The sequence below is a fragment of the Silurus aristotelis genome, assembly GCF_946808225.1.
Source record: "Silurus aristotelis genome assembly, chromosome: 1".
Classification (NCBI taxonomy): Eukaryota; Metazoa; Chordata; class Actinopteri; order Siluriformes; family Siluridae; genus Silurus; species Silurus aristotelis.
In genome coordinates, this window is record NC_139574.1 from 43,813,621 (window position 1) to 43,838,504 (window position 24,884).

The window sequence follows — 24,884 nt, forward strand, 5'->3', positions numbered from 1 at the left end:
CTTTAAATGACTCCACCGGCTCGGAAAATCACGTGATGCGTCTCCGCAGCGACGCCGAAACGTGTCACCAGCCTCCAACAGCATGCTGAAGGACCAGGCAGAGAGAGCAGGTGATGGAGACGAACGCCGTGTTCCTTCTCAGTGTCGCTCCGAGAATGGATTTTTTTAAAGCACGGGATTTGGAGTTTTGTTTTTTTGTTGTTTTTTTGTTTGTGGGATTTTTTCATGTGAATTAAAGAAGAAGGTTGAAGGTATGGAGTGTAAGAGCTCAGCGTCTGTGGTGCAGCTTTTCTGCTCGCTGGCAATGCCACACTACCAGCTGGTAGGATATTTATTCGTTTGTTTTGATTGTTTTTCTGATTAATTTTAATCAATACTTTGAATTGATTTATTATAGATGTAAAGTTCATATGAACCTGCTTTATCAAGCAATGCTTTTGGAGATCTTCAAGGAACAATCCATCACAAATGATCAACCAAGATCTTTATTTCATTAGTCATTTACATTTACAGAATTTAGCATGCACTCTTATTCAGATCTCATTCATACAATGAGGGCCTTGCTCAGGGGCCCAGGAATGGAAGCTTGGTGGGATTGGGATTTAAACTCATGACTTTCAGATCCAATTCTGTAACCACTAAGCCACCACTCCCAATTAGTCATTTATTCATCACCAGTAGCTCTCGGTCATGGTGGATCCAGAGCCAGGAACGTTTACTGTACTGCAGAAGAACATCACTGGAAGACAATGAGAGATCAGGAAGACCTTCAACGTGTTGTGGATAAGCTGTCGAGGATCAGTACCGTGATGTAACCCTGAGATGAGTCTTCACAGTGGAAGAGCCCATCAACTTCCAAATCTAAAAAAGCCGAGGCAGTTCTGCAGCTCTAAAGAGTGCTCATTTGCCTTGTTGTGCATTGAGAATTCATCCCCCGGGGCCACACCATCAATAACGAGTTCTACTGCCAGGGTTTAAAGCGCCTAAGGGGTGATGTTCTTAAAAGGTTTTAATACCACCTTGAACATGCACACATTCACTCCTACAGGTAGTTTAGAGAAGCTAGTTCACCCAGAGGAGCCAAGAGGAGGCCAGAGAACCTTTAGGAAACCCATACAAATATAAGTAAAACATGCAAACCTCTTCACAGAGATCAAACCATTTCTGATCTGAATTCCCAATGACACTCACTCTCTTCCACAGCTATCTGGGGGCTGCGAGTTGACGGTGGTCATCCACGACTTCATGGCCAGTAATGGCTCGGAGCTGAGCGTCAGGCGTGGTCAGACCGTAGAGGTGCTCGAGAGGTGCCAGGACAAACCCGACTGGTGCCTGGTGCGCACCACAGACCGCTGTCCTGCCCAGGAAGGCTTGGTGCCCAGCGCCATGCTGTGCATCGCCCACTCTCGCAGCAGCATTGAGATGGAGGGGATCTTTAATCATAAAGGTGAGATTGATGTTTGAGTTTTCTTTGCAACCAAAGAGTTTTGCTTTGATAATGCGATTGATTGAGGCTTATTTTTGTGGAAGATTCGGGATTAATTCTATACCCTATGGACAGGGTCGCCCCCATGCCCTCTGCCCCCTTGCCCATGCCCCCTGCCCCCCTGCCCCCATGCCCATGCCCCCTGCCCTCCTGCCCATGCCCCATGTCCCCCTGCCCCCTGCCCCCCTGCCCCCAGTCCCTGATGAATTTCTTGAGATTTGTGTTTGATGTTCCACTGGTTTGACTCTAAAGTGACTCCTTTAAAGTCTGGAGAAAGTATTTCATCATTCCCCAGCCTGAAGGTCTTTCCACACAGACAGGTTCTTACTGGTGTAGGAGAATTCCAGCTGATTCAGCGATGACTCAGACTTCCAACCTTTAGAGCAAATTATTCTCTGCAGTTAGTGTAGGTTCTGAAGAGAACTTTGAGTTCTTTGTTGTGGTTCAGTCATCCTGTGACTTGCAGTCGTACATGTTGTATACGTTTAAAAACATTAGGCTTGGATGATTGTTGTACCTGCTGATATGTTGTGAGAAAAATCATCCTGCAGTCAGGAACTGCTCGATAGGCAGCAGCACCTGGAGAAGATTCTTTATTAATGCGCAGTAAACAGTAATAACAACACCACACATGTTTCATACGAACTTGTCTAAACCATGACACACACAAGTGAAGAACACTGATATTTATCATCCGGACATTTCCAGCAACCCAGAAGGTGTAAAAGTGACTGGTTCTGCGTGAAAGCTGTACTGTATGTGCTGTTTCAGCAGGTTCCTGCTTTCTAAGCATTTCTGACCACGTGTGATTAGCGCAGTGTGCCCTCATGGCCCTGAGTCACTACGTGGTGTAAAGTGCTCTGTTTGCAACGACTTTTCTAACAAAGAGGAAGTCAGGTGCACTCATTGGCATGGTTCCTGAGCGTAGGCATCTGTGGTCAGATCTAAAGCGATGACTGGACCCTCATTGTGATGGAGCTGTTGCGAGTGAGAGCTTTTTATTCATCCTGGATCACAATGTCACAATGGAGAAAAGAATCCAGGTTTGACTAAGAGCTTGTTTCGTGTTTATTGTATTTTTGTAGTAGAGCATGTTCGATTCTTATTCATCCTTTTCCCACTATTTATTCGGTGCGTTCTGAATTACAACGTTCTCAAAAAGACCATTTATTGGATCAATTAATCATTTATAATGATTCTAAATAAAATATAAGTATAAATTACAAAATATATAGTATGCCATATATGATCTATTAATAATAATTATTAATATGTTGCATATAAATATATAATAAACCTGTTCAATTCATTTAAATATATAGGACTGATGAAGGTTAGATGTTATGTCAGATCTCCTGGGTTTAGTTCCATACACCAGAAAAACGAGTGTAAAGATCCGGAGCCCCTTAAATCTGGATATCGGAAGGTAAGAAACGGATTCAAATCATAGGAAATGTGGAAGAAGTGCAGGATGTTAATCTCCATATAATCACCACAGAATCACTGGAGTCTTGCAGGGTCTCGACCTCATTCAGACTGGAAGGATTGAAGATTGAGCATTAAATAACGTGTGGACAGTGCTGGGACTTTGGTTAGTTTTGGACACCCCTGAAAGCATACGCAGCATTTCAGAGTGTAATTTTCCCCCATGCCTAGAGATACACAATCCGAGATCTAGAGACGGTTCAGGTTCACATTCCCACATCCAGAGACTGTAGATCTTTAGACAGCGGTCCTGAGAAAGGTCTCAGATTGCGCTCTCTGAACAAGAGGCAATAGGTATTTATAGAACGTGTAAAAAGAGACCTGGAATACGACTTTGATTAATTCATTTTTTGACAACTGGGACGTAGCGGCGTTCAATTGATGTCGGTCGCTCGGAGGAACCGAAGCCGAATCCTTCCCTGAATGTTGATTAATGCTGGAAGGAGTGGCAAAGGAGCCTTGTGTGTGTTCATTGAGCAACAGGAAGAAGCCCTACTGGCCACCGCCCAGGCACTGGACCCCGCCAAACACTCCCTGCAACAGGGGGACCTTTGTGCTCCTCACCATGCCATGACTATATTCCTGCACTAATCAGCCATCACTCGTCAGAGAGGCACTTGTCTGTGTAGGTGCAATGCTGAGGTGACCTGGTATTACCCCAAAACTTACCAGACTTACTCTGGTCCAGTTTCCAGCAACGCAACATGACTTAGAAAGAACCTTAGTAGAACTACGTATTCAGCAGGTTTTTAACGGTTAGAGTGGAACCAGAGGTGGAAAGTAATGAAAGACATTTACCCCCCCCCCCCCAAGTTTTAGATTTTAAATTGTACTCAAGTAAAATCTCATTCAATTAAAAGTACTTTTACTGAGTAGAATATCTTATGACTTTTTCCTCCTCTGACTGTTCCTCCTCATTCCTGCCATAATAATACTCACATAACATTTTAGAACCTCAAAGCCCTCAAATCAAGTTCCCAGAGATGCCCCCCAGCCATGGGATTTACTGATCTCCTCTCCTTGCTACAGGGACTTCTGCTTTTTAAAGCAACATTTGACAATGTGAACTTTGACCTGGGAATTTGGTGAGCCCTGCTCTTGTCACCCAGAAGAACCCAGCTGGGTGGGGCTGTGGTCTCGTGGTTGGTGCAAAACAAAGGAGCTGCTTACTGTTAAGTACGAGCAGGTACAAAAAAAACATTTTGAGAAAAGGATTCGTTTTGTAACACGCCAACAGATGGCAGCGCAAGGGTTGCACGCACAGTCACAGGGAACACCGACCTGTGCACCTGGTGCTGTTCTGACCACATGTGCATGCCTTCTTCCTGAAGATGAAGATCCAGTTCTGTGCTGTGTCTCAGAAAATGCTTGACACGTTTCGAAAGGAAGACTTCCAGGACACGAGTCTCCAAACGTTTTGATACCACCTCATATGTACTTTAGTTTCAGGGCATGTTTGAGAAGTTCAAAGAAACACTCAGTTAAATGCTCTTCTGGATCTCCTTTGTCCTATGGTGAAACCTCTAAGGGTTGTGGTCCAAGATGGAAAGATGAATGGTCTGAGAAAAACCACAGTAAATACATTTGAAAGCTTTGGTGAACACAGAATTCTTTAAAAATTTTTTACTAAAACAACAAGAACTGGAAGTTGCTCTTTCTCCTCCTCCTGATCTTCTTTCTCTGTGGCAACCACCTCTTTCTCACCACCTCCCTCCCTCCCTCCCTCCCTTGCTCTCTTTCTCTCTTTCTATCCCTCCCTCCCTCCCTCCATTTAGCACAACCCTTCACTTTGCTTCCTTCTTTCATTCTCTGTCTTTCCTCCATCCGTTATGTGTCGGACGGTTTTCTGCTTGCCGTTAAACAGTTCTGTATATGGGGTGAACCCACACCTTCTTCCAGCATGGCACACAGTCTGAGCTCACTTCTCTCCCTGAGTCCCATGTATCATCTGAAATCTGCAAGTGGACACGGTGAAAATTGCAAGGTCTGGCTCCTGGATTTGGGTACGTACTATTCAGGGGATCTCATTATTTGTGTGTTATGTTACTTAAGTATTGATATTTTTTCCTTTATCCTTTTCTTTCTATCGGCGTGTTTAATGACGTGCTGGACATCATACTGCGTGATGAAATATTTATACCGCAATCTGCTTTAGTTGTTCTTCAAACTTTATGTATGCACTTTTTTTTCCATTCCCTGTTCTCACCTTTTATTGTGTTGTGCATGTTGTTAAACTCTTGACGTACCCCCAGGGAGTTAATGGTACATTCCTCGCATTGCTCTCCACATCTCTGTTCTGCAGAGCCTGCACTAAGTTCTCAGACGAGCTGAGATTTCTGGTGCTTGTTTATCTGCAGGAACTTGTCATCTCTGTGGATCGTTCTTTTGCTGATATAGATACGTGTTGGTGATCTTGAATTGGTGTGTCCTTGTAAACCCCGGTATGAAATGAAGCAGACATCTTTATTAAATTGAGAAACGGCTCAGGATTTAAGACGCTTCAGGTCCCGACCTTCTTTCGCACCCTGCAGGACAGGAATGTGTCGTGACTATTGACTCCCCTCATAAATCGCAGTTGAATAGACAAGACGAGTTCCTGCATCATGTTCACATGAAGCTTTAAACTCGGGACTTCAAAAGGAGGTCGGTCCTCATTAAACGGATGTCTCTGGAGAACACCTTCACACAGATTGTTGGCTCGGTCAAACGGAGCGCGTTCTGTACGGAATAAGCGCTCGGCTCCGGATTCTCCACACAGCTGTAGATGTGTTTAAATGAGATTACTTGCGAGCAAGTTTAAGACACTTAGAGATTGTTTTTATCATTATTTTGTGGCGTAGGGAAATTTTGGAACCCTGAGATTGTTTGTAGCTGGTGGGAACTCGTTTCAAAACCCATTCTGTTAGTTATAATGGAGCAGTTGGCTGTAACTAAGAACGATGAAAGTGTGAGTGATGCACAAAGGAAACTTTCGGTGAAGAAATGTTCTCGATATAGTTTGGATATTGTCTGTGTGCGGGACATTCGAACGCTACCCGCGGACTTCTTATTTAAGGCTTGTTACTTTTACGTTTTATTTCTCCTTTACAGAGAACGTTCTCTGTGCACCACTGCGCCGATCTGTTCAAACTAACGGCAAGTGGTTCAAAACGAGGTCACAACAATTCCAAATGAGCGCCGAGGCCTTCGGGGTCGCCAACAAGTAGTACCCAAATTTCCCGTTGATCTGCGCCAGCCTGTAGTTTAACCGAAACGCATTTGTGTTTAGTGTGTTATCAAACACAGAAATAAAGACATCCAGTCAGCCTGAAGACGAATACAATTTTGCTAAATAAGTTGGATTTGATCAAGTTGCCAGAGCAAAGCTAATATCATCAGAATAATGAAGTCATAAGTTCTGAGTGTGGGTTAAACATTAGTCAATTACGGACGTCACAAAAGATTTGATTTGATCTGTTTAGTTTCCATGTTGTTATAAATCAATAGATTTTTATTTGTGTAATGCTTTTAACTGTGACATACTGTGAGTTACACTATACAGATGAAGGTTTGTGAACACCTGATTATAAGATTATCTGTTTTTTGAACGTCCTATTCCACATTTATTCCACATTTATGGTGCATTAGACCTGAAGTATTACAGCGTCCTGGGTTTTTTTGTTCTCCTGCCTCTGAAGGACCGGAGAAACAGGGTTCCTGCAGTCGGAGTTGACTGATGAAGGAAGATCTCATTAACACAGACATGAATAGAGGTTTTTGTTGTTCAGGTCACTGCATATGCAACACCTCTGGCAGGGACTGAACGGTGTCCTTTCTTTTTTTTGTGCAAGCTTGGATGCAGTGAAGGTGCACACACACACACACACACACATACATATATACATAAATAACATACTTGTAATCTGCACAATGGATTCTTCTGATTATAGAAAATGGACCAGCCTTCTGACCAATCAGACTCGAGCATTCATCTGTTCTGCGCAATAATGCGATACAATAATCTGTGATTAAAATCATTTCTGTTATCAGGACACAAAAGGAAAATTAGCGTGTGAAGCGAGTTTGCGGTGTCATGGACATGGACATCGTGCCGAAGCGCACGTGACCCGGGTGTGGTTATTCGTGTCGTGTTATTTCGGCGTATGTACTTTATTTGTGTGCGTGTGTGAAAGTTCAGCGGTCGCTGTTCCAGAGGTCAAAGCGACAGCTGAAAACGTCTCATCACGTCGGCGTCTCCTTTTATGGACCCCAACTGTCGGGGGCGCTATGCAGCTGTAAATCCAGAGACGTGTTTACTGCAGGCGTACGGGATTATAATCATGATATTCATTAGGACAGTTGATTGTCCGTGGTTAGGCCGAGGTTGTTCTGAAGGTGAGATCAGAGAGTTTTCCATAAAGATCTCAAGATGTTGATGTGGAGATGAATCATCTGGGATGAACAGCAGATTCGTTCGGAGGAAGCTTCAGCTGGCATCCATGATGAGATATCTGCAGAGATCCGAGCGAAAACAAGTGTGTCTATAGTGGTGAAGGTTGAGCGCAACTGTAAAGAAGTGGTGAAAACAAAGAGAGAAAAAGCCCTCACCACGAGATCCACTATAAATGAACAGGAATGGAGTTTAGTGGGACTCTATTGGAGAGTCTGCTGGAGCACATGTGCATCTTCTCCAGGTCACCTGGTCTTCTAAATAGGAAGCAAATTATTGTCAAGATGTGCCATAAATCAGAAACGAATTTGTAGCCAGATTTTCACCAGAGGTGGTGCCACCATGGTTAAGGTATTGGACACTGGATCAAAAGGTCACAAGTTCTAATCCCAGCACCACAAAGGTCCGATGCTGGACTCTTGAGCAAAGCCCTTAACCATCAACTGCTCACTTTTTAGGCCATCTTCTAAATGCTGTAAATGCAGAACAAACCAAAATGCAGCGATGCTTTTCTGATCACCAAAGTTGTAAAAACTGATTATTCCAGTTACCATAACCTTCCAGTTTAGTGCCAAACACCCTGTTCCTCCTGCTTTTCACTGGCGCTTTTTTTTTCCTCTCACACCATTCAGTCTAAACTCCAAGGACTACATTTTACACACAGCCTGTGGGCCTTTTTTTTTGCTTGCACATTAGATGTGTTGACAAGCAGGAAAGTTTTGTGCTCCAAGTGTAAAGTCGCCTATTAACAAGCAACCCAAAAATAAAACTACCAATTAGCAACTTCCAAAATACAGGGTTTTTTAAGATCTGTGAGCTTTGAGGAGATCAGAGAGTTCGATACAAAAACAGAACATCTGACACAGGTGTTACATAAGCTTCAGCTTGGTTCCGCTCAGAGGCCGTGCCGCAGAATTTGTAAAAAATACAAATATCTTCTCCCTTATGGGATGAGGTTGAAGCAGAAAACGGTGCAGTCGACTATTAATAGAGGTTCTGCATTTAGTTCAGCGTTTCAGGCATCATGTGTGTAATCTTACACTAGTGTTTGGACTTGATCTTAAATTTTCACACATTAAAGCAACATATTGATACAAAACAAAGCAGATCATCTTTCTGGACATCCCATTCCACATTCTATTGCAATTTGCTCTAAAAAATAACCTCCATTCTTCTGGGAAGATCTAGTAGATTTTTTTTTGGAGAGTGATGGTGGTCATCATGGTTATGTCCTCATTTCTTGATTCCAGGGTTGAGGTCAGAGCGTTATACAGTAGCTGGCTTCTCAAGATCTTCCGGTCTACAATATTATCCAAACATCCCAGTTTACCAACGCACTCCATGCCTGTGGACCTTTATATCTGCTTTTGTTTCTTTGAAAAAAACCTTTACACAAAAGGCTTCACTAAACACCTAAAATGCTGTAACTTTCATTTTTCAAGGTACCAACAAATAGCCTGCACCCAGTGATGAAAGTAGATTTTCACAGACAAGCCGACAGTTTTATGATGCTGGTTGTTTTGTTGTGTTATTTTTATATCATGCGTAATCCATAATAGACCATAATGCACACTGGTGTGGGGGGGGAAAATCAGTTTTATAAAAGTCCTATTGCAGTATTTCCATATCTTTGTTTTTCCAGACACTCTCTCCGTGTCCAGTAATGACGGGGGAATATCAGGCAGTGCCACCCTGCAGCCGAGGCACCTTCACGGCTCTCCGGGCGCCAAACGCCCCGGAAATACCCTGCGTAAGTGGCTGACGAGCCCGGTGAGGCGTCTGAGCAGCGGGAAAGCCGATGGAAATGCCAAGAAACTCGCACACAAGCACAAGAAGAACCGCAAGAGCGGTGAATTGCAGAGGGACTCGGATGAGAACGCTGCGACGCCCCAGGACGAGACCGTTGAGGAGGTGAGAGGCGAAAACAAACAAATGCCATTTGTTGTGCGACACTGTAACATGTCGATGGTGTTTGCACTCAGGACACAGCGTACCCCTTTATATATAGAGGAAATATTTATTTTAAATAGTATGTTATTCCAAGATATGCAGGATAATGTGCCCCCCTTTAGAACACGCCTTTGGTTTAACATGGATTTACACTTTCCTGCTGCCTCCACCCCCAATTATTCCTACAGCGGATGAGATACGAGGGCCTAAGCAGTGGCACACTGTCCAAATCATCATCTTCGGGCATGCAGAGCTGTGGAGAGGAAGAAGGTGAAGAGGCCGTGCCTCTGCCACCACCAATGCCCATCCAACAGCACAGTCTCCTCCATCAGGACTCCCAGGATGAAAAGGTAAAGATACCGAATACGAGGGTAGAGAAGTTATATTACTGTACACAGCTTTGAAATCGACGAATGCTACAGTAACTCCTCTTTATGTCTCAAAGCAAAACCAGGCAACAGCGATTTGTCTGATGGTTGTTACAGTACATTTAATTCGGAATAATGGCTAAAATTCTTACGCCTATTTTTTTATCTAATACTACTGCATTATTGTCGCTTGTTTTTCTCCCGGTTTTACACCTGAGCATCTTGTTTATTTGTGCTCTGTAACTTTTTCATCCCAGTTCCCGTACCTCTCCATGTAGCTTCCTTTTCCAACCAAGCCTTTCCTTCTTTTTAATTCTTTTCCTTTCTTTATGTTTCTTCATCATTCCTTTCTTTGCTTCACTGTCAGTCCTTTGAATACTCCATCAGTCCTTCATCTCAGACCAAACAAAAACCTAGTTTATAGGACTTCTCTTTAATGGAGTATTCCAGAGTACCAGCACATGAAGCAGAATGTCATGTGTGCTATAAGTACTCTTTAGTTCCATAAACCCAAAAGCCTTTTCTAAACCAAGCCCCTCCCAAAGTCTTGCAATTGCCACTTTTATTGGCTAGCAAGTCCTGGACCAGCCACGGCTTGAACCTTATATGGACAGGATTCTTGAACTGCAACTGTTGCCATCTAAGGCAAGTATCTTCATTAAGCATCTACTACAAGATATAGAAGTTTTAGGGTTTGGTATTTTTTGATAGAAACTCATTTTCATCAACAGCTCTGGCAAAACCCCCCTTGGCAGAAGTATGTACATGATGGTGACAAGTCCTTTTGAACGAGTCTTTAATGTGAATTAGACGAATGAGTAGTCTTAAAGAGTGAGTCGTCTCCGTAGGTCCATAGTTTGTCAAGTGACAAGCGATAATTTATCGCTTTTATATCGAATGTCTCGATCAAAGCAATTTTTTTATATGAACAATTGCTAAGTAGTGGTTGATGGGACAAGAAAATTACACAGGGTTTAGAATGGACCAAGTATAAAAGCTTAGATTTTACTCTCTATCTTCAGGCTCGTCTTTCCGGGCATCCCAGCAGTTCAGAGACCCCCAGTGCTGCCGAACTTGTGATCGCCATTGAAGAACTTGTCAAGAGCAAGATGGTATGTTGAGCTTCATATTATCCGACATGCTACATAAACATGTGCCGGTTCTACCACTCTTATCTTCTGTTTGGTCTCTCAGAGTCTGGAGGACCGGCCAAGTTCCCTCTCAGTTGAGCACAAGGACAGCAAAAGTCCGTCATGTAATCCCTCCGATTACTCGCTGTTGTCTTCTTCGTCACCTGCCGAGGAGATGGAAGAACGCAGGACAAGCGTCCTCAAGAAGCGCCAGTAAGCGCCTGCATTAGAGGATCAACGAGTCCTGTTCATTTGCGATACTGTCCTTGAAATAGAAGCAACATTCTGTGGTGTGGAGCTGAATCTGATCCAACTTCTCCTACAGGACTAACTCTAACCCTTAAAACTTAAACCCTAACATACTCCAAATAACAAACTTGTCTACGAGGTGGTATCAAAAATGTTTCGAGACAAGCTCTGATTACAAGACAGTACTTTATTTCTCTACCTTTCTACACTGTCACCTTCAAAACAGTCCTTTTGCACAGCAATACAGCGCCCCCTGTGTTCTTCTGGGACATGTCCTGGAAGTCTCCTTTTCGAAGTATGTCAAACACCTTCTGCGATTAGCTTCTTATCTTCAGGAGGAGGGTGAAGTCTGCAGGAGCCACATCTGGCGAGTAGGGTGGGTGCGGAGGTGAGCTCGTGTCGTTTCACGTGTGAGGAGAGCTCGGTGACCGGGTGCGCACGTGCTCAGAATAGTGGATGTGGTTAATGCATGTGGTCAGAACAGCACCAGTTCCACAGCTCCCGATGTCTTTTGGCACACTGACTTATGAAGGTCGGTGCTCCCTGTGACTGTGGGTGCAGCCTCGTGCTGCCATCCGTTGGCAGGTTACAAAACTAGTCACCAAATGTTTTGATACCACCTCGTATACCCCCTGGAGGAACTTTGTTGTTGATTATGTGGTAGATTGGATTTGGGGTTGGATTTGGTCAAGATTTGAGTTTAATATCTGCTTTAGGTCCATTTTCGTCGTTACCATAAAAAAGTCTGATTCTTGTTCCTGGCTAGTTTTTTTTTTTCCTGTTTTGACCTTCTCTCTCTCTTGCTCTCTCTTTCTCTCTCTCACTCTCTCTCGCTCTCTCTCGCTCTGTCTCTCTCTCTCTGCAGCTATGTGCTTTTGGAGCTGGTGGAAACAGAGCGAGACTATGTTAGAGACCTGGGTGCGGTGGTGGAGGTAAGAACAAGGTCAAACCAATAGAATTACATGTCTAGTATAAGACACAGAGGTCATGGGATGTCTGGAAGCTCTGGACCAGTGCAGGACTGTGAGTGTAGAAGGATGGCTATAATTATACAGAGTGCAGTTCGGCTGGATCTGGTGCCTCACCCTCGCTTTTGAGCCCCGTGGACACGTTTGTATTTAGTGAACGTGACCGTTACGGTGCTGCTCTCACACAGACACTGACATGTTCACGCACAATGTGCCGGTTTGGAACAGGACGTGAGCTGCCGGTGGTGGGTGGTACCACCTCGTCAGATTGTGCCATTGCACGTTTTGACGTCCGTGCGATTGTCTCCCTGGTAACGACGTCCTTGGACTCTCCGTGTCTTTGCAGGGCTACATGAGCCGCATGAAGGAGGAGGGGGTTCCGGATGACATGAAGGGCAAGGACAAGATCGTGTTCGGAAACATTTATCAGATCTACGAATGGCACAAAGAGTAGGTCCAAAAGAACAGCACCGACACGCAATAGTGATTTTTCTTATCCGTCCGTATATTTTAAATTTTCATTTTCAGCTGATTCACATGCTTGTCACCATGACTACAGTAGAAACAGCACATGTCCTTATTTTCAGCCAAACTATACAGCATTAAATACATGGTTTGGTCCAAAATATAAATCTATAATATATCAGGTATTGATTAATGCCACTTTATTAATTTAATTCAATTCAAAATATAGAGTCAAAAATTCACCAAGATTTATTACAATTAGTCATTTCAGTATAAATTCATAGAATTTCGATTCTTCTTCTTTCGGCTGCTCCCATTAGGGGGCGCCACAGTGGATCATCCGTCTCCATACCCCCCTGTCCTCTACATCTGCCTCTGTCACACCAACTACCTGCATGTCTTTTCTCACCACATCCATAAACCTCCTTCTCCTTGGTCTTCCTCTTTTCCTCCTTCCTGGTGTCTCCATCCTCAGCATTCTCCTACTGATATACCCCATGTCCCTCCTCTGCACATGTCCAAACCATCTCAATCTCACCTCCCTCACCTTGTTTCTAAAAGGTGTATATATATATATATGGTAAAAAGAACCTGAAATGAATCTACACTTTGAAGAACCATCAGAATGTAACATTATTTGGCCCAAAATCTGACCCAAAGTTTTTCACACTCAATACTTCTTATTGTTTCAGCCCAAAGTGTGAACATCTGATAAGGCGCTAAGATTTGGCCCTTAGTTTAGACCCATATGAGGTATCGATTGATACTATGAGGTTGTTTGGGTTAAAATGTATAAGGTATTAAAGGTATTAAATCTTGAAGTACACGTTGGCCTCCATGTTCTTTCATTTCACTTGACTTGATTTCTTCTCCTTGTAGCTTCTTCTTGTCTGAGCTGGAAAAGTGCCTGGAGGATCCCAATAGGCTAGCTCCACTGTTCATCAAACAAGTAGGTCATTTCTGACCTTTCAGTGGGTGGGACGTGTCTATAGAGGATGATCTAAACGTTCAACCACAGGGGAGATATTTGTGGTGTCGATAACACATGAGAGATTTGATTGGTTTTACAGGAACGTCGGTTGCACATGTACATCGTCTACTGCCAGAACAAACCCAAATCTGAGCACATCGTCTCCGAGTACATCGACACGTATTTCGAGGTGTGAAACAGTTTAAAACCAACCGATTGTTCATTCATGACATTTTTTTGGTGTTTGGACTCGTTTAAGTTTCTTTTTTAAATGTTTTCTTGCTTTTCTTTTCTTGGACAGGATCTAAAGCAGCGTTTGGGTCACCGGCTGCAGCTCACAGACCTGCTGATCAAACCTGTGCAGAGGATCATGAAGTACCAGCTCCTGCTGAAGGTGAGGATGAGCGTATGATCTGGGATCAGATGTTAATGATGTCTTCGGAAAGACAGACTGTATGTTGGGATAAATATCAACTCGGCTGTAATCCTTCATTCTCTTTATAACTGTGAGGCCACCATTCTACAATCACCTCCACTCTTCTGGGAGGATGTAGGTGAGAAGGTGAGGAGGTTCCTGGGGTGCACTCAATAGGGTTTATAGAAGGAGATCCTCCTATGGAAAGCAGATCTTCATCCAGGAACACGTTTAGGTCTCCTAGTTCAAGTGAATTGAAAATCTTTTGCTCATGCATCCAAAGACGTCCTGCACAACTGTGTGGCTGCAAAACGTATGGCTGGAAAAGTATCATATACGTTTGTCCAGTAGGGGGCACTTTAGCTTTATGCACAAACTTGAGTAATGAAACAGAAGGTTATTACTTTGCTGGGATGGTCCGTTTTGGTGTAATGAGACGGAACTTCACTTTCATTTCCTGTTTCAGGATTTCTTAAAGTTCTCCAGAAAGGCGGGTGTTGATACAGCAGAATTAGAGGTAAGGACGTTGCGTTCCGATTTCTTCTTGCCACTTTTCTTTCTCTCTTTTTTTTTTAAACAACGTGCATTTATGTTTTGCTCCACAAACAAACCTGCACTTTTTATGTGTTTAACAGAAAGCAGTGGAGGTCATGTGCGTGGTGCCGAAACGCTGCAACGACATGATGAACGTGGGCCGTCTGCAGGGCTTTGATGTAAGAACACGTGAACAAAGTGGAAAAACGTTGTTTTGTACATTTCATGACTGTAGAAAGTCGTAATGTTTTACGGCGTGTGTTCAGGGCAAAATCGTCGCTCAGGGCCGGCTCCTCCTCCAGGACACGTTCATGGTGTCGGATCAGGACTCCAGCCTCCTTTCACGCGCCAAGGAGAGACGCGTCTTTCTCTTCGAGCAGATAATTATCTTCAGTGAGCCACTGGATAAGAAGAAGGGCTTCTCTACTCCAGGATTTCTGTTCAAGAACAGCATCAAGGTAAAATCAGAGCACCTTCTCGTTGCATAAACTCAGACCATAAATTGTTATCTAGAAGAGATGTTGAGGTGTGTGAGTAAAACTCTGTCTCAGGTCAGTTGGCTTGGTCTGGAGGAAAGTTCAGACAGCGACCCCTGTAGGTTCATGCTCACATCGAGGTCATCCACGGGGGTCAGCGAGCGCTTCGTCCTCCACGCGTCCAGCCCGGGCGTGTGCCACACATGGGTCCAGCAGATCAGCAGCATCCTGGAGAACCAGAGGAACTTCCTCAATGGTAACACTTTTCCATGCAAGCAAGACATACATACGTCTTATTGTAGATTGTTCCTGAAAGCCATTTTTCTGTCCCACAGCACTAACGTCTCCTATAGAGTACCAGCGGAACCATGTGGGCGCGAGCACTTCCAACCCGGGCCCCGGCATCGCCGTCAGCTCCCGAACTCGTGGATCCAGAATTCCCCAACCCATGCAGCCCCACCCCCCATCAGCCTCAGGTACGTTCCCTGAGACGTTCGGGACATGCCCAGTGTTTGAGGTCCCCCTGAACGAGCAGCATGACATGGCCTGTTCAGATCCTCGAGCCGCTGTGTCCCCAATGTCCCTCGCTTTGTCCAGACCTCGATCAGGACTTCCTTCATCACAAATCTCACCTTCAGCATGCCACTCTGGCCCCAAAGCCTCCTCGTCCTGCAGCTGGACTCCACTTCCAGAGCAGAAGCACAAGGAACCGGATCATGTCAGTACTTGCTCCTCAGCCAGTGAGCATTCCCTGCAGAGCAACGGGGTAAGGTCCAGACTTCCCTCAAATCCAGGCTTAACCTCAGCTTTTTACTAACTTTCTGATGGAACGCGTTCCCAAGACGAGACGTTCCTCACCTGCTCAAGTGGCCTAAGCTTGTTTATACTCTACTACTAACTTGGAATTGCAGGATTTATGCTCTGCTTCTTCAATGTTCTTCAAAGTTCTACGTGCAAACCAACTGCCGCAAACCAAGAATCTAACTTGTACTAACTTTGTTTATTTCGGCTGCTTCTAATCTGCTGCCACGTTTTCAGCAATGCCATGAAGATGGTGTTCAACTAGAGCTTCCTAACGAAGAGAAGCTTCCAGAACTCACGCCACTAAAATCTTTCTCTCTTCTTCTGCATACACGCTAAACCTCATCATCTACTACCTGTGACTAACTACAGTTTCTACGATAACCTCTCATAACTACACAACACAAGGTTTTAAGCAATTATTTACTTTTAATCAGCACATTTTGGTGAAATTTTTTCTCCTCGAGAGCCAAAAAAACCTTCAGGGAAGCTTTGAATATTCCAGATGTTATTGTAGAGAAGATGTAGAGGTAACGGGGTTCAGGAGAAAGTGACTGAATTTAAAATTCCATAATGGTCAGATGTTTTACAGGGTCAAAAATATTGGGACACCCAACTTTTTCACCCATACGCGGTTCTTCCACAAAGTTGTCTTTGGATGCAACCGCATAAAAGTTTCCTGTTCCAAAATGTGCACCAAACCCTGTGCACAAACCCAGCTCCATGAAGCTCCATGAAGATCTGCTTTCCATGGGTTGTGCAGTAGAGCTCTAAACCTTATTGAACACCTTTGGGATGAATGTGAACGCTAACTGCACCCCAGGAACCTTCTCATCTTCTCACCTACATCACTATCTGATTTTACTGACACCCTTCATGTAGCTGAATGAATCTCCACAAATCTCCACAAACATCTTCTCAGAATAGTGGAGCTCATCATGATGAGTGAATTGAGACTAAATGTGGAACAGGATGGTCAGAAAGAAGCACATAGCAAAGCAGGTGTCCACAAACTTTTGTGTATGGAATAAAGGCATGTGTAGACACTTTAACCTCAGACTCAGATCAACATCACACTCGTTTAACAATAAAAGACTGCGTCGTTATGATCAAAAAAAGGTCTGTTGTTTGGAAACTTCATTTCCAGCATGAAGTAAAGAAGAAGAAAATGATGGTAATTTAAAGAGTGATGAGTGTGTGTGTGTGTGTGTGTGTGTGTGTGGTTCTAATCCTCCCCCGTGTGTGTGTGTGTGTGTGTGTGGTTCTAATCCTCCCCCGTGTGTGTGTGTGTGTGTGTGTATACGGTGTGTGTTCAGAGTGAAAGCAGCAGCAGCAGTAGCGGCGTGTCCACCATGCTGGTTACGCAGGACTACGTGGCTTTAAAAGAGGATGAGATCAGTGTGCACCAGGGCGAGGCCGTGCAGATCCTGGCTTCCAACCAGCAGAGCATGTTCCTGGTGTTCCGAGCTCCCACCGAACAGGGTCCCGCAGCCGAGGGATGGATTCCCGCCCACGTGCTGGGCCACACCTCCATCCGTGCCCCCGACTACACCAACAGCACCTTCAAGTACGCAAAACAACCGGCAGAGTAGTAACGCAAATCATAACTTTATTAAGTTCATGAGACGAAGTTCAAGTGCAAGTAAGTTTCAGACCCAAATCTCTCTGAGGTCAACCTGCTGTAGCACATGTCCCACAATCAACCTGCTGTAGCACATGTCCCACAATCAACCTGCTGTAGCACATGTCCCACAATCAACCTGCTGTAGCACATGTCCCACAATCAACCTGCTGTAGCACATGTCCCACAATCAACCTGCTGTAGCACATGTCCCACAATCAACCTGCTGTAGCACATGTCCCACAATCAACCTGCTGTAGCACATGTCCCACAATCAACCTGCTGTGTTTGTGTAGTGAGAAACAGCTGCCGAGACAACAGGAGACGAGTCTGATTATACAGTCCGATCCGATTATACAGTCCGATTATACAGTCCGATTATACAGTCTGATCCGATTATACAGTCCGATTATACAGTCCGATCTGATTATACAGTCCGATTATACAGTCTGATTATACAGTCCAAACTGATTATACAGTCCGATTATACAGTCCGATTATACAGTCTGATCCGATTATACAGTCCGATTATACAGTCCGATTATACAGTCTGATCCGATTATACAGTCCGATTATACAGTCCGATCTGATTATACAGTCCGATCCGATTATACAGTCTGATTATACAGTCCGATTATACAGTCTGATCCGATTATACAGTCCGATTATACAGTCCGATCTGATCATACAGTCCGATCCGATTATACAGTCTGATTATACAGTTCGATTATACAGTCCGATCTGATTATACAGTCCGATCTGATTATACAGTCCGATTATACAGTCCGATTATACAGTCTGATTATACAGTCCGATCTGATTATACAGTCCGATTATACAGTCCGATTATACAGTCTGATTATACAGTCCGATCTGATTATACAGTCCGATTATACAGTCCGATTATACAGTCCGATCTGATTATACAGTCCGATTATACAGTCTGATTATACAGTCCGATCTGATTATACAGTCCGATTATACAGTCCGATTATACAGTCCGATCTGATTATACAGTCCGATTATACAGTCTGATTATACAGTCTTTTTTGACTATTTCACAACTGGGGTTAAATATTTACACTAAGAAAGTTACACGTATTCGGAGTCTGGTTTCTGCAGCTGCTTTTAGCAATCGAGCAGAATTAATACTGCATGCAGAAAAGAACAAATATACACAGAGAGAGAGAGAGAGAGAGAGAGAGAGAGAGACTTACTGATTGATTGACAGAGAGAGGGAGAGAGAGATATAGTAAGATGAGCTGAAGAGAGAGATGGATAGACAGAATAAATGTATGATGTAACAGACAGACGGACAGACAGAAACTAAACCTAGTGCACCTTCACCAGACCACATGATCATGTAAATAATTTCTGAAAGATTCTCAGCTCTTCCTTCACACTTCATCTCCTTCTTTCTCATGTGGGACTCAGGAAGTCTTCTTCATGGCACACAGCGCTGCGTATCCGCCGCAGATCAGAGAAGAGAGAGAAGGAGGGAAGGAAAGAGTGTCGTCAGGAGAATAAGGTTTCCGTAAAGGTATTCGTGTCGAACTTCTATTCCACTAGTGTGAACTAAAGTATTGGGACAACTGACTTTTTTAGCCAAACTGTTACCATGAAGGTTCTGTTAGACGTCTTCAGGTGCAGGAGCAGGAAATATTTTCCCTTCATTTGAGCTACTTTGTGCTAAATTTAAAAAAAAGCTCCATGAAGATATGCTTTATATGGGTTGGAGTGGAAGATCTCCTGCTTTGGAACTTAGATCTCCTGCTTGTGGAATGAGATGTTCAAATAGAAACACATACCAATCTTATGCTCAGGTGTCCACAAACTTTTGCTCATAAAGTGTATGTATTAATGTCATGTATCCATATGAAACATGTGATAACTGTGTGACTTTCCTTCTTTTTCTTCTTCAGCTTCTAAATCCGAACTACATCTATGACGGTTGGTGTGATTTAAAAGAACAAATCAATAACACTATAATAATAATTATTGTTCTGATTATTATTATTAACTGGCGTGTTCTCGGCGTCGTGTCTCAGTCGCGCCCGAGTTTCTGGTGCCGCTCAGCGATTTAGCGTGCGAGAGTGGAGAGAGCGTGACCTTGCGCTGTAAGGTCGGAGGTCAACCGAGAGCCTCGGTGTCATGGCGAGGACCGGATCAGAACACGCTGAGCGACGGAGGACGGGTCACTCTGACACACAGGTACACACTGTTTATTCAAGCGCAAAGTAAAGTTCTCTTTTTGTATTTGGTTGAAACCGCAGTATATTTCTGGCTTGCAGGAGGTTGTGGCTCAGTGGTTAAGGCATTGGACTTTGGATCGGAAGGTCACAAGTTCAAATCCCGCCACCACCAAGCTGCCATTGCTGGGGCTCTTGAGCAAGACCCTTAACCTCCCCTGCTCACCTGTAAGTCACTGGATAAGGGCGTCTGCCTAAATGCCATAAATGTAAAAACACCTATTCACCACTAGAGGTCTCCAGAGCTCGGTTTTTAACTGGTCTCGACCAGAGAGGTGCATTTTTTGAAATCGTTTAACATCTGAATGATTTATTTAGAGCAGGTAGGGTGTTTTGGAGAAGCTGATGCTGGATCTGTGATGATCACAAATGTTGAGCTCAGTAGCTCCTACTTTTATACCAAAGACTGTTGAAAGAACATTTACTTATAATCTTATACTCCAGTACTCATGTTAGTTCTCTCTCTCCAGTGTTCTGTATTGTTGAAAGATTTATGATCAAACTCTTGATGTCACCCAAATGAGGATGGGTTCCCCTTTTGAGTCTGGTTCCTCTCAAGGTTTCTTCCTCATAACATCTAAGGGAGTTTTTCCTTGCCACAGTCGCCACGGCTGCTCATCAGGGATAAACACACACCGTTCACCTTCACTGTTGATTTGTGTAAACCTGCTTTGAGACAATGTCTGTTGTGAAAAGCGCAATAGAAATAAACTTGACTTGTTTTGGAGACAAGGTGAGATGGATCAGAGGGACATGGGGTATGTCAGTGGAGAAATGCTAATGTTGGAGGTAAAAAGGAAGGCCTTCTAACAGGCTTAAAAAGAAGATAAAGATGTTCCGTATGCCTCCTGGTCCAACAGAATCTAAGGTCAAATAGCAACAATTCAATAATAGTGTTTCAAGTGTACTTGTTTCAAGTGTTACATTTTTTATCATGTTGCTGCCGTACTGTAGACGCAGCAGACTTGGGTTCCGTAGTTCGGTCTGAATTTAGCTTCTTGGTATAAAGTGTCTGTAGGTCACACAGTCTGAATCACACAAACGTAAATAACTCTGCCCCTCACATGCTTTTATTTTTACACATTTTTTTTCCGGTTCCTTTTTGGCCGTGTCCTCGCAGCGAGACGGGCGAGGTGACGCTGAGCTTGTCCCCCGTAACCGTGGACGACGGCGGAACCTACACCTGCAGCGCCGCCAACGACGTCGGCACGGTCACCTCGTCCGCCCGCCTCCGAGTGCAAGGTGAGACGTTCCTCTCGTGACCTTCAGCATGAACCTGCGCTCAAAAACATCTCAGCATTTCTCTTCCGAAAGAGTACAGAGAACGTCGAGAGTGGGAAAAAAAAACGTTGCGGGGAAATGATGACCTTCGGCATGACTTTGTTTCTAATCAGACAATCAGGTCACTTTCTCACAACTTCACACCTCAGAGTGTTTCTTTTTTCAAACATCTACAAAACCAAAGTGTGAAAAGTTAAGAATAATCTACCAATTGGAGCTCTGCAGCCGACCACGCGTCTGAGATACTGACGCTGATGAAGGTTAGAACATTCGTCATGCTCCAGAGTGTTAAACCATCACAAACCTTCAGATGATCCCACGTTTTGATCAGAAGCTGATCAGTCCGAGAACCTGCTGGTTCCTGTGTTCACAACCCTGATTCTATTTTGTGATGGAGCGTTTTGACATTTAGCCCTAATAATCTGCACGTCTGCTTTCAGAATGTCATCATGACCACAAAGGAAACAGAGGAAGTACAAAACCAGGGTTCTGCTGAATTACTGAAGAACTGCTTCAATACAAAGACAGATATTTTGAGGTGGAAAAAAAACACCTCGTGAAATGGTTCTATTTGATTTCATTTTGAAGAGAAATGATTATGAATAAATGGAATCAAGATGAAAGCGAGTGTAGATGTTGGGTTGTGGGTGAGGGTGAGGGTGAATGTGAGGGTGAGGGTGAAGGTGAGGGTGAGGGTAAAGCAGTAGCAGTGCTGAGGTCCAGTCCTGATTCATGACTCTGCTGCTTTGCACAGGTTCCTACAGTGATGGAATGATCTGGAAGGAGAATTTTGAGTCGCTTTACACCGAAGTGATGGAACTCGGCAGGTGAGTTTGGATCTCCTGTTTGAAACATGGCTCAGAGGTACGAGGCCCTGGTCTCCTGTGTCTAAGGTGATCTTCAAAGAAGGAATGCATGAATTATGTCAACATGCAGAGAGATCATGAAAACATGGAACATGTAAATTGGGTTCTTCTGGTTCACTTTTCAACCACAAGCTCCTAATTCCAAACTTCTTTTCCTGAGCTTCATACACTGTGTGGACAAAAACTTTGTGGACACCTGATCATAAGATTGTTTAACATTTAGTCTTCATCCACTCTTCTGGGAAGATGTTCCTCCAGATTTTGTGGAGATTTGCTCATTCAGCCACAAGAAGGGTGTTAGTAAAGTCAGGTGGTGAAGCAGGTGAGAAGGTGAGGAGGCCCTGGGGTGCAGTCAGTGTTCACACATCATCAGGTTTAGAGCTCAATAGCAGGAGATCTTCCACTCCAACTTATTGGAAGACCAGACTTTTCCAGCCATATGTGGTTCTCCCAGATGTGGAGGCACACAGTTGTGTAGGGATGCAGTGTTCCTGCATCCCAGGCTTCCTGACCGTCTCATCTACATCACTACCTTTATTAACATCACAATCACTTTCTTGTGGAACTCTAGTGGAACATCTCCCCAGAGAAGTGGAGGTTATTAACAAAGAATGGGAACGAATTCAGCAGCAGTCTTATGGTCCACAACTTCTTCTCCAGAAAGTGTAGGTTCTTGCTTATTTATGAAGTCCTCTGAAGACTCCATTAGTTCATGATCTTTATGAAGTATGGAGTAAACTCCGGATTCTTTTGTTTTGGTTTGTGAAGAGGTAGGTTCTCCGTGGCTAAGTGGTGCGAGCAGGAAGGGACGCGACGCTCGGTGGTCGCGAAGCTGGTGAACAAGAAGCTGATGCGGCGTGAGCAGGTGATGAAGGAGCTGAACGTTCTGCGCTGCCTGCAGCATCCCAACGTGGTGGGCCTCCTCGACACGTTCGAGACCAACACCAGTTACGTGCTCGTGCTGGAAATGTAAGATCTCCACCTGGATTTTTCTAAAGATTTCAGGTTTTATATTTGTTTTTTCCTCATGTTTTTGGCGTTGCTTGGCAGGGCTGATCAGGGCCGTCTCCTGGACCACATCGTGAGTTGGGGGAACCTGACTGAAGAGAAGGTGGCTCTCTACCTGAGGGACATTTTAGAAGCTTTACACTACCTACATACCTGCAGGATAGCTCATCTCGACCTGAAGGTAAGGACCTGAACATCTCTCTAGTGGACCGATGAGTTTTATTGATCAACAAGTCTTGACAAAAACCGATCTGCACTTTGTTCCACAGCCCGAGAACGTTGTGGTGGAGCAGGCGTCTGCTCATTCCGTGGTCAAGCTGACGGATTTCGGCGACGCCATGCTCCTCAGCTCTTCCCCCTACGTCCAGCCTCTGGTAGGAAGCCCCGAGTTCTGCGCACCCGAAGTGGTGCTGGGCGAGCCGGTGGCTCTGGCGTCCGATCTCTGGAGCGTAGGTGTTCTGGCGTACGTGTTGCTGAGCGGCGCCTCTCCGTTCTTAGACGAGAGCGTAGAGGAGACGTGCCTCAACATCTGCCGCCTGGACTTCAGCTTCCCAGAAGATTATTTTGCAGGCGTGAGCAGAGCAGCACGCGATTTCGTGTGTTCGCTGTTGCACTCCGAAGCGTGGAGGAGACAGTCAGCTCAATCCTGCCTGCAGAGCGAGCCCTGGCTCCGCCCCCGATCCGCTTCCGGATTGGTCCGTCTTGACACAGCGCGACTCGTGGCCTTCATTGAGAGGCGCAAACACCAGAGTGACCTGAGGCCCATGGAGAACCTGAGGACGTTTTTAAGAAGCCGGCTTCTTGGTAAAGCGTGACAGATGGTTCTCCAGAAAAAGACCTAAAGAGCAACAGAAACGGGTTCCTCGGGCAGGTATGAGGGAGACTTCAGCAACTTCTGGCAACTCTGTACCTCTGAGTCCAGTAACCACCTCATCACTCGAGAGTTTTCAGGATGTTTGATGTCTCTCTTGAGTTCCTGGTGAAACTGTCCAGCGACTATCTCATCCTTGGAAGATCGGAGACTTTCAACATTTTTGGGTTGGTTCCAAGAATCTTGCAAGCTCCAAATGAAATTCCAAATGGAATCTCATCCTCTTTTTATTATTATTTTTTTTATTTGAAGCCACGTTTCACCGTAACCGGAATGTCGTTTATATCCTGCTGCTGCTGCTGCTGCTGCTGATGATGATGATGATGATGATGACAAAACTCAAATAACTGCTTCCCAACTCTTAAACCTTTTGGACTTTGGAAATCAGCCTCATTATCAAATCCTGTTTGTACAAAAAAAATGCACAGAAGCACAAACGAGACCTTTTTCTTCTTGGAGAGTTTTTTTCTTCATGGCCGTATTCTGGATTCAGGTTGTTGCAGTACTGTATCGTTTTCAGGAAAGTGTTTTGTATAAAATATGTATAGAAGCACAGCAAATGAGATGCTTGAAGTTTTGGAGTACAATTAAAAAAACAAACGAGAGAATATACTGTATCTGGAGAAAGGAAACTGGTTCTGCATCATCTTCATGTTCCTCCGGGAATTTTTGTAGCTTTGGGAACAATTTTATTTCCAGAAATACTGCAAGTAAGAGCAAGAACACGTACAACGTCGACCACTTGTGTATGTGAGGTGGTGTGAAGTTCTAACACGCCTCCTAGATGATTTTTTACCTGTTCTTCAGTTCTCATGGGAAATAATTCATTCTGAACCACCGGCATGTTTATAGCCGTCTTCCACACCATCTTTTCATTACTGCATGAAGAAATTCCACCGTCTTTGATGTGTTTCTTTGGATTTACAATTAAACCACTAGATTAAATTTTGATTAGTAAACGGAGCTACTTTTCACTTCTGATATGCGTTTTAGCTGAACTGAGACATTTCCAAATCCATTCCACAAAATTCGAACAATATTCGTTTTTTAATTTTAACAATTACGTTTTGTGCGGTGGAGAAACGTACCATCGTATGCTCTGCTCTGCCCTCCGCTCCACCCTCCACTCCGCCCTCCACTCCACTCTCCACTCCACCCTCCACTCCGCCCTCCACTCCACCCTCCGCTCCACCCTCCACTCCATCCTCCACTCCGCCCTCCACTCCGCCCTCCACTCCACTCTCCACTCCACCCTCCACTCC

At 44.4% G+C, this 24,884-nt stretch overlaps 1 protein-coding gene across 3 annotated transcripts in view; it reads left to right on the forward strand.

Annotated features, from left to right (window-relative positions):
* Window positions 1-24,222, forward strand: part of triob (trio Rho guanine nucleotide exchange factor b) — a 71,332-nt gene extending 47,110 nt beyond the window's left edge. For 2 of the 3 annotated variants that reach the window (XR_014533691.1, XR_014533692.1), the window contains 18 exons: window positions 1,204-1,447; window positions 9,043-9,311; window positions 9,539-9,700; window positions 10,741-10,830; window positions 10,913-11,061; window positions 11,963-12,029; window positions 12,412-12,515; window positions 13,410-13,479; window positions 13,601-13,690; window positions 13,802-13,894; window positions 14,382-14,432; window positions 14,551-14,628; window positions 14,716-14,907; window positions 15,001-15,181; window positions 15,261-15,401; window positions 17,043-17,293; window positions 18,782-18,887; window positions 19,270-19,297. Coding sequence is in view for 1 of the 3 variants with exons in the window: in XM_083541785.1 (XP_083397911.1) it covers window positions 1,204-1,447; window positions 9,043-9,311; window positions 9,539-9,700; window positions 10,741-10,830; window positions 10,913-11,061; window positions 11,963-12,029; window positions 12,412-12,515; window positions 13,410-13,479; window positions 13,601-13,690; window positions 13,802-13,894; window positions 14,382-14,432; window positions 14,551-14,628; window positions 14,716-14,907; window positions 15,001-15,181; window positions 15,261-15,691; window positions 17,043-17,293; window positions 18,782-18,887; window positions 19,270-19,297; window positions 19,396-19,558; window positions 20,717-20,838; window positions 21,632-21,704; window positions 22,512-22,712; window positions 22,794-22,932; window positions 23,021-23,566 (3,900 nt within the window). In the remaining 2 variants the exon portion in view is untranslated. Of the gene's footprint in view, window positions 1-1,203; window positions 1,448-9,042; window positions 9,312-9,538; window positions 9,701-10,740; window positions 10,831-10,912; window positions 11,062-11,962; window positions 12,030-12,411; window positions 12,516-13,409; window positions 13,480-13,600; window positions 13,691-13,801; window positions 13,895-14,381; window positions 14,433-14,550; window positions 14,629-14,715; window positions 14,908-15,000; window positions 15,182-15,260; window positions 15,692-17,042; window positions 17,294-18,781; window positions 18,888-19,269; window positions 19,298-19,395; window positions 19,559-20,716; window positions 20,839-21,631; window positions 21,705-22,511; window positions 22,713-22,793; window positions 22,933-23,020 lie in introns of those variants that run through there. The other variant, XM_083541785.1, reaches the window with a different exon arrangement.
* Window positions 24,223-24,884: the final 662 nt, after the last annotated feature.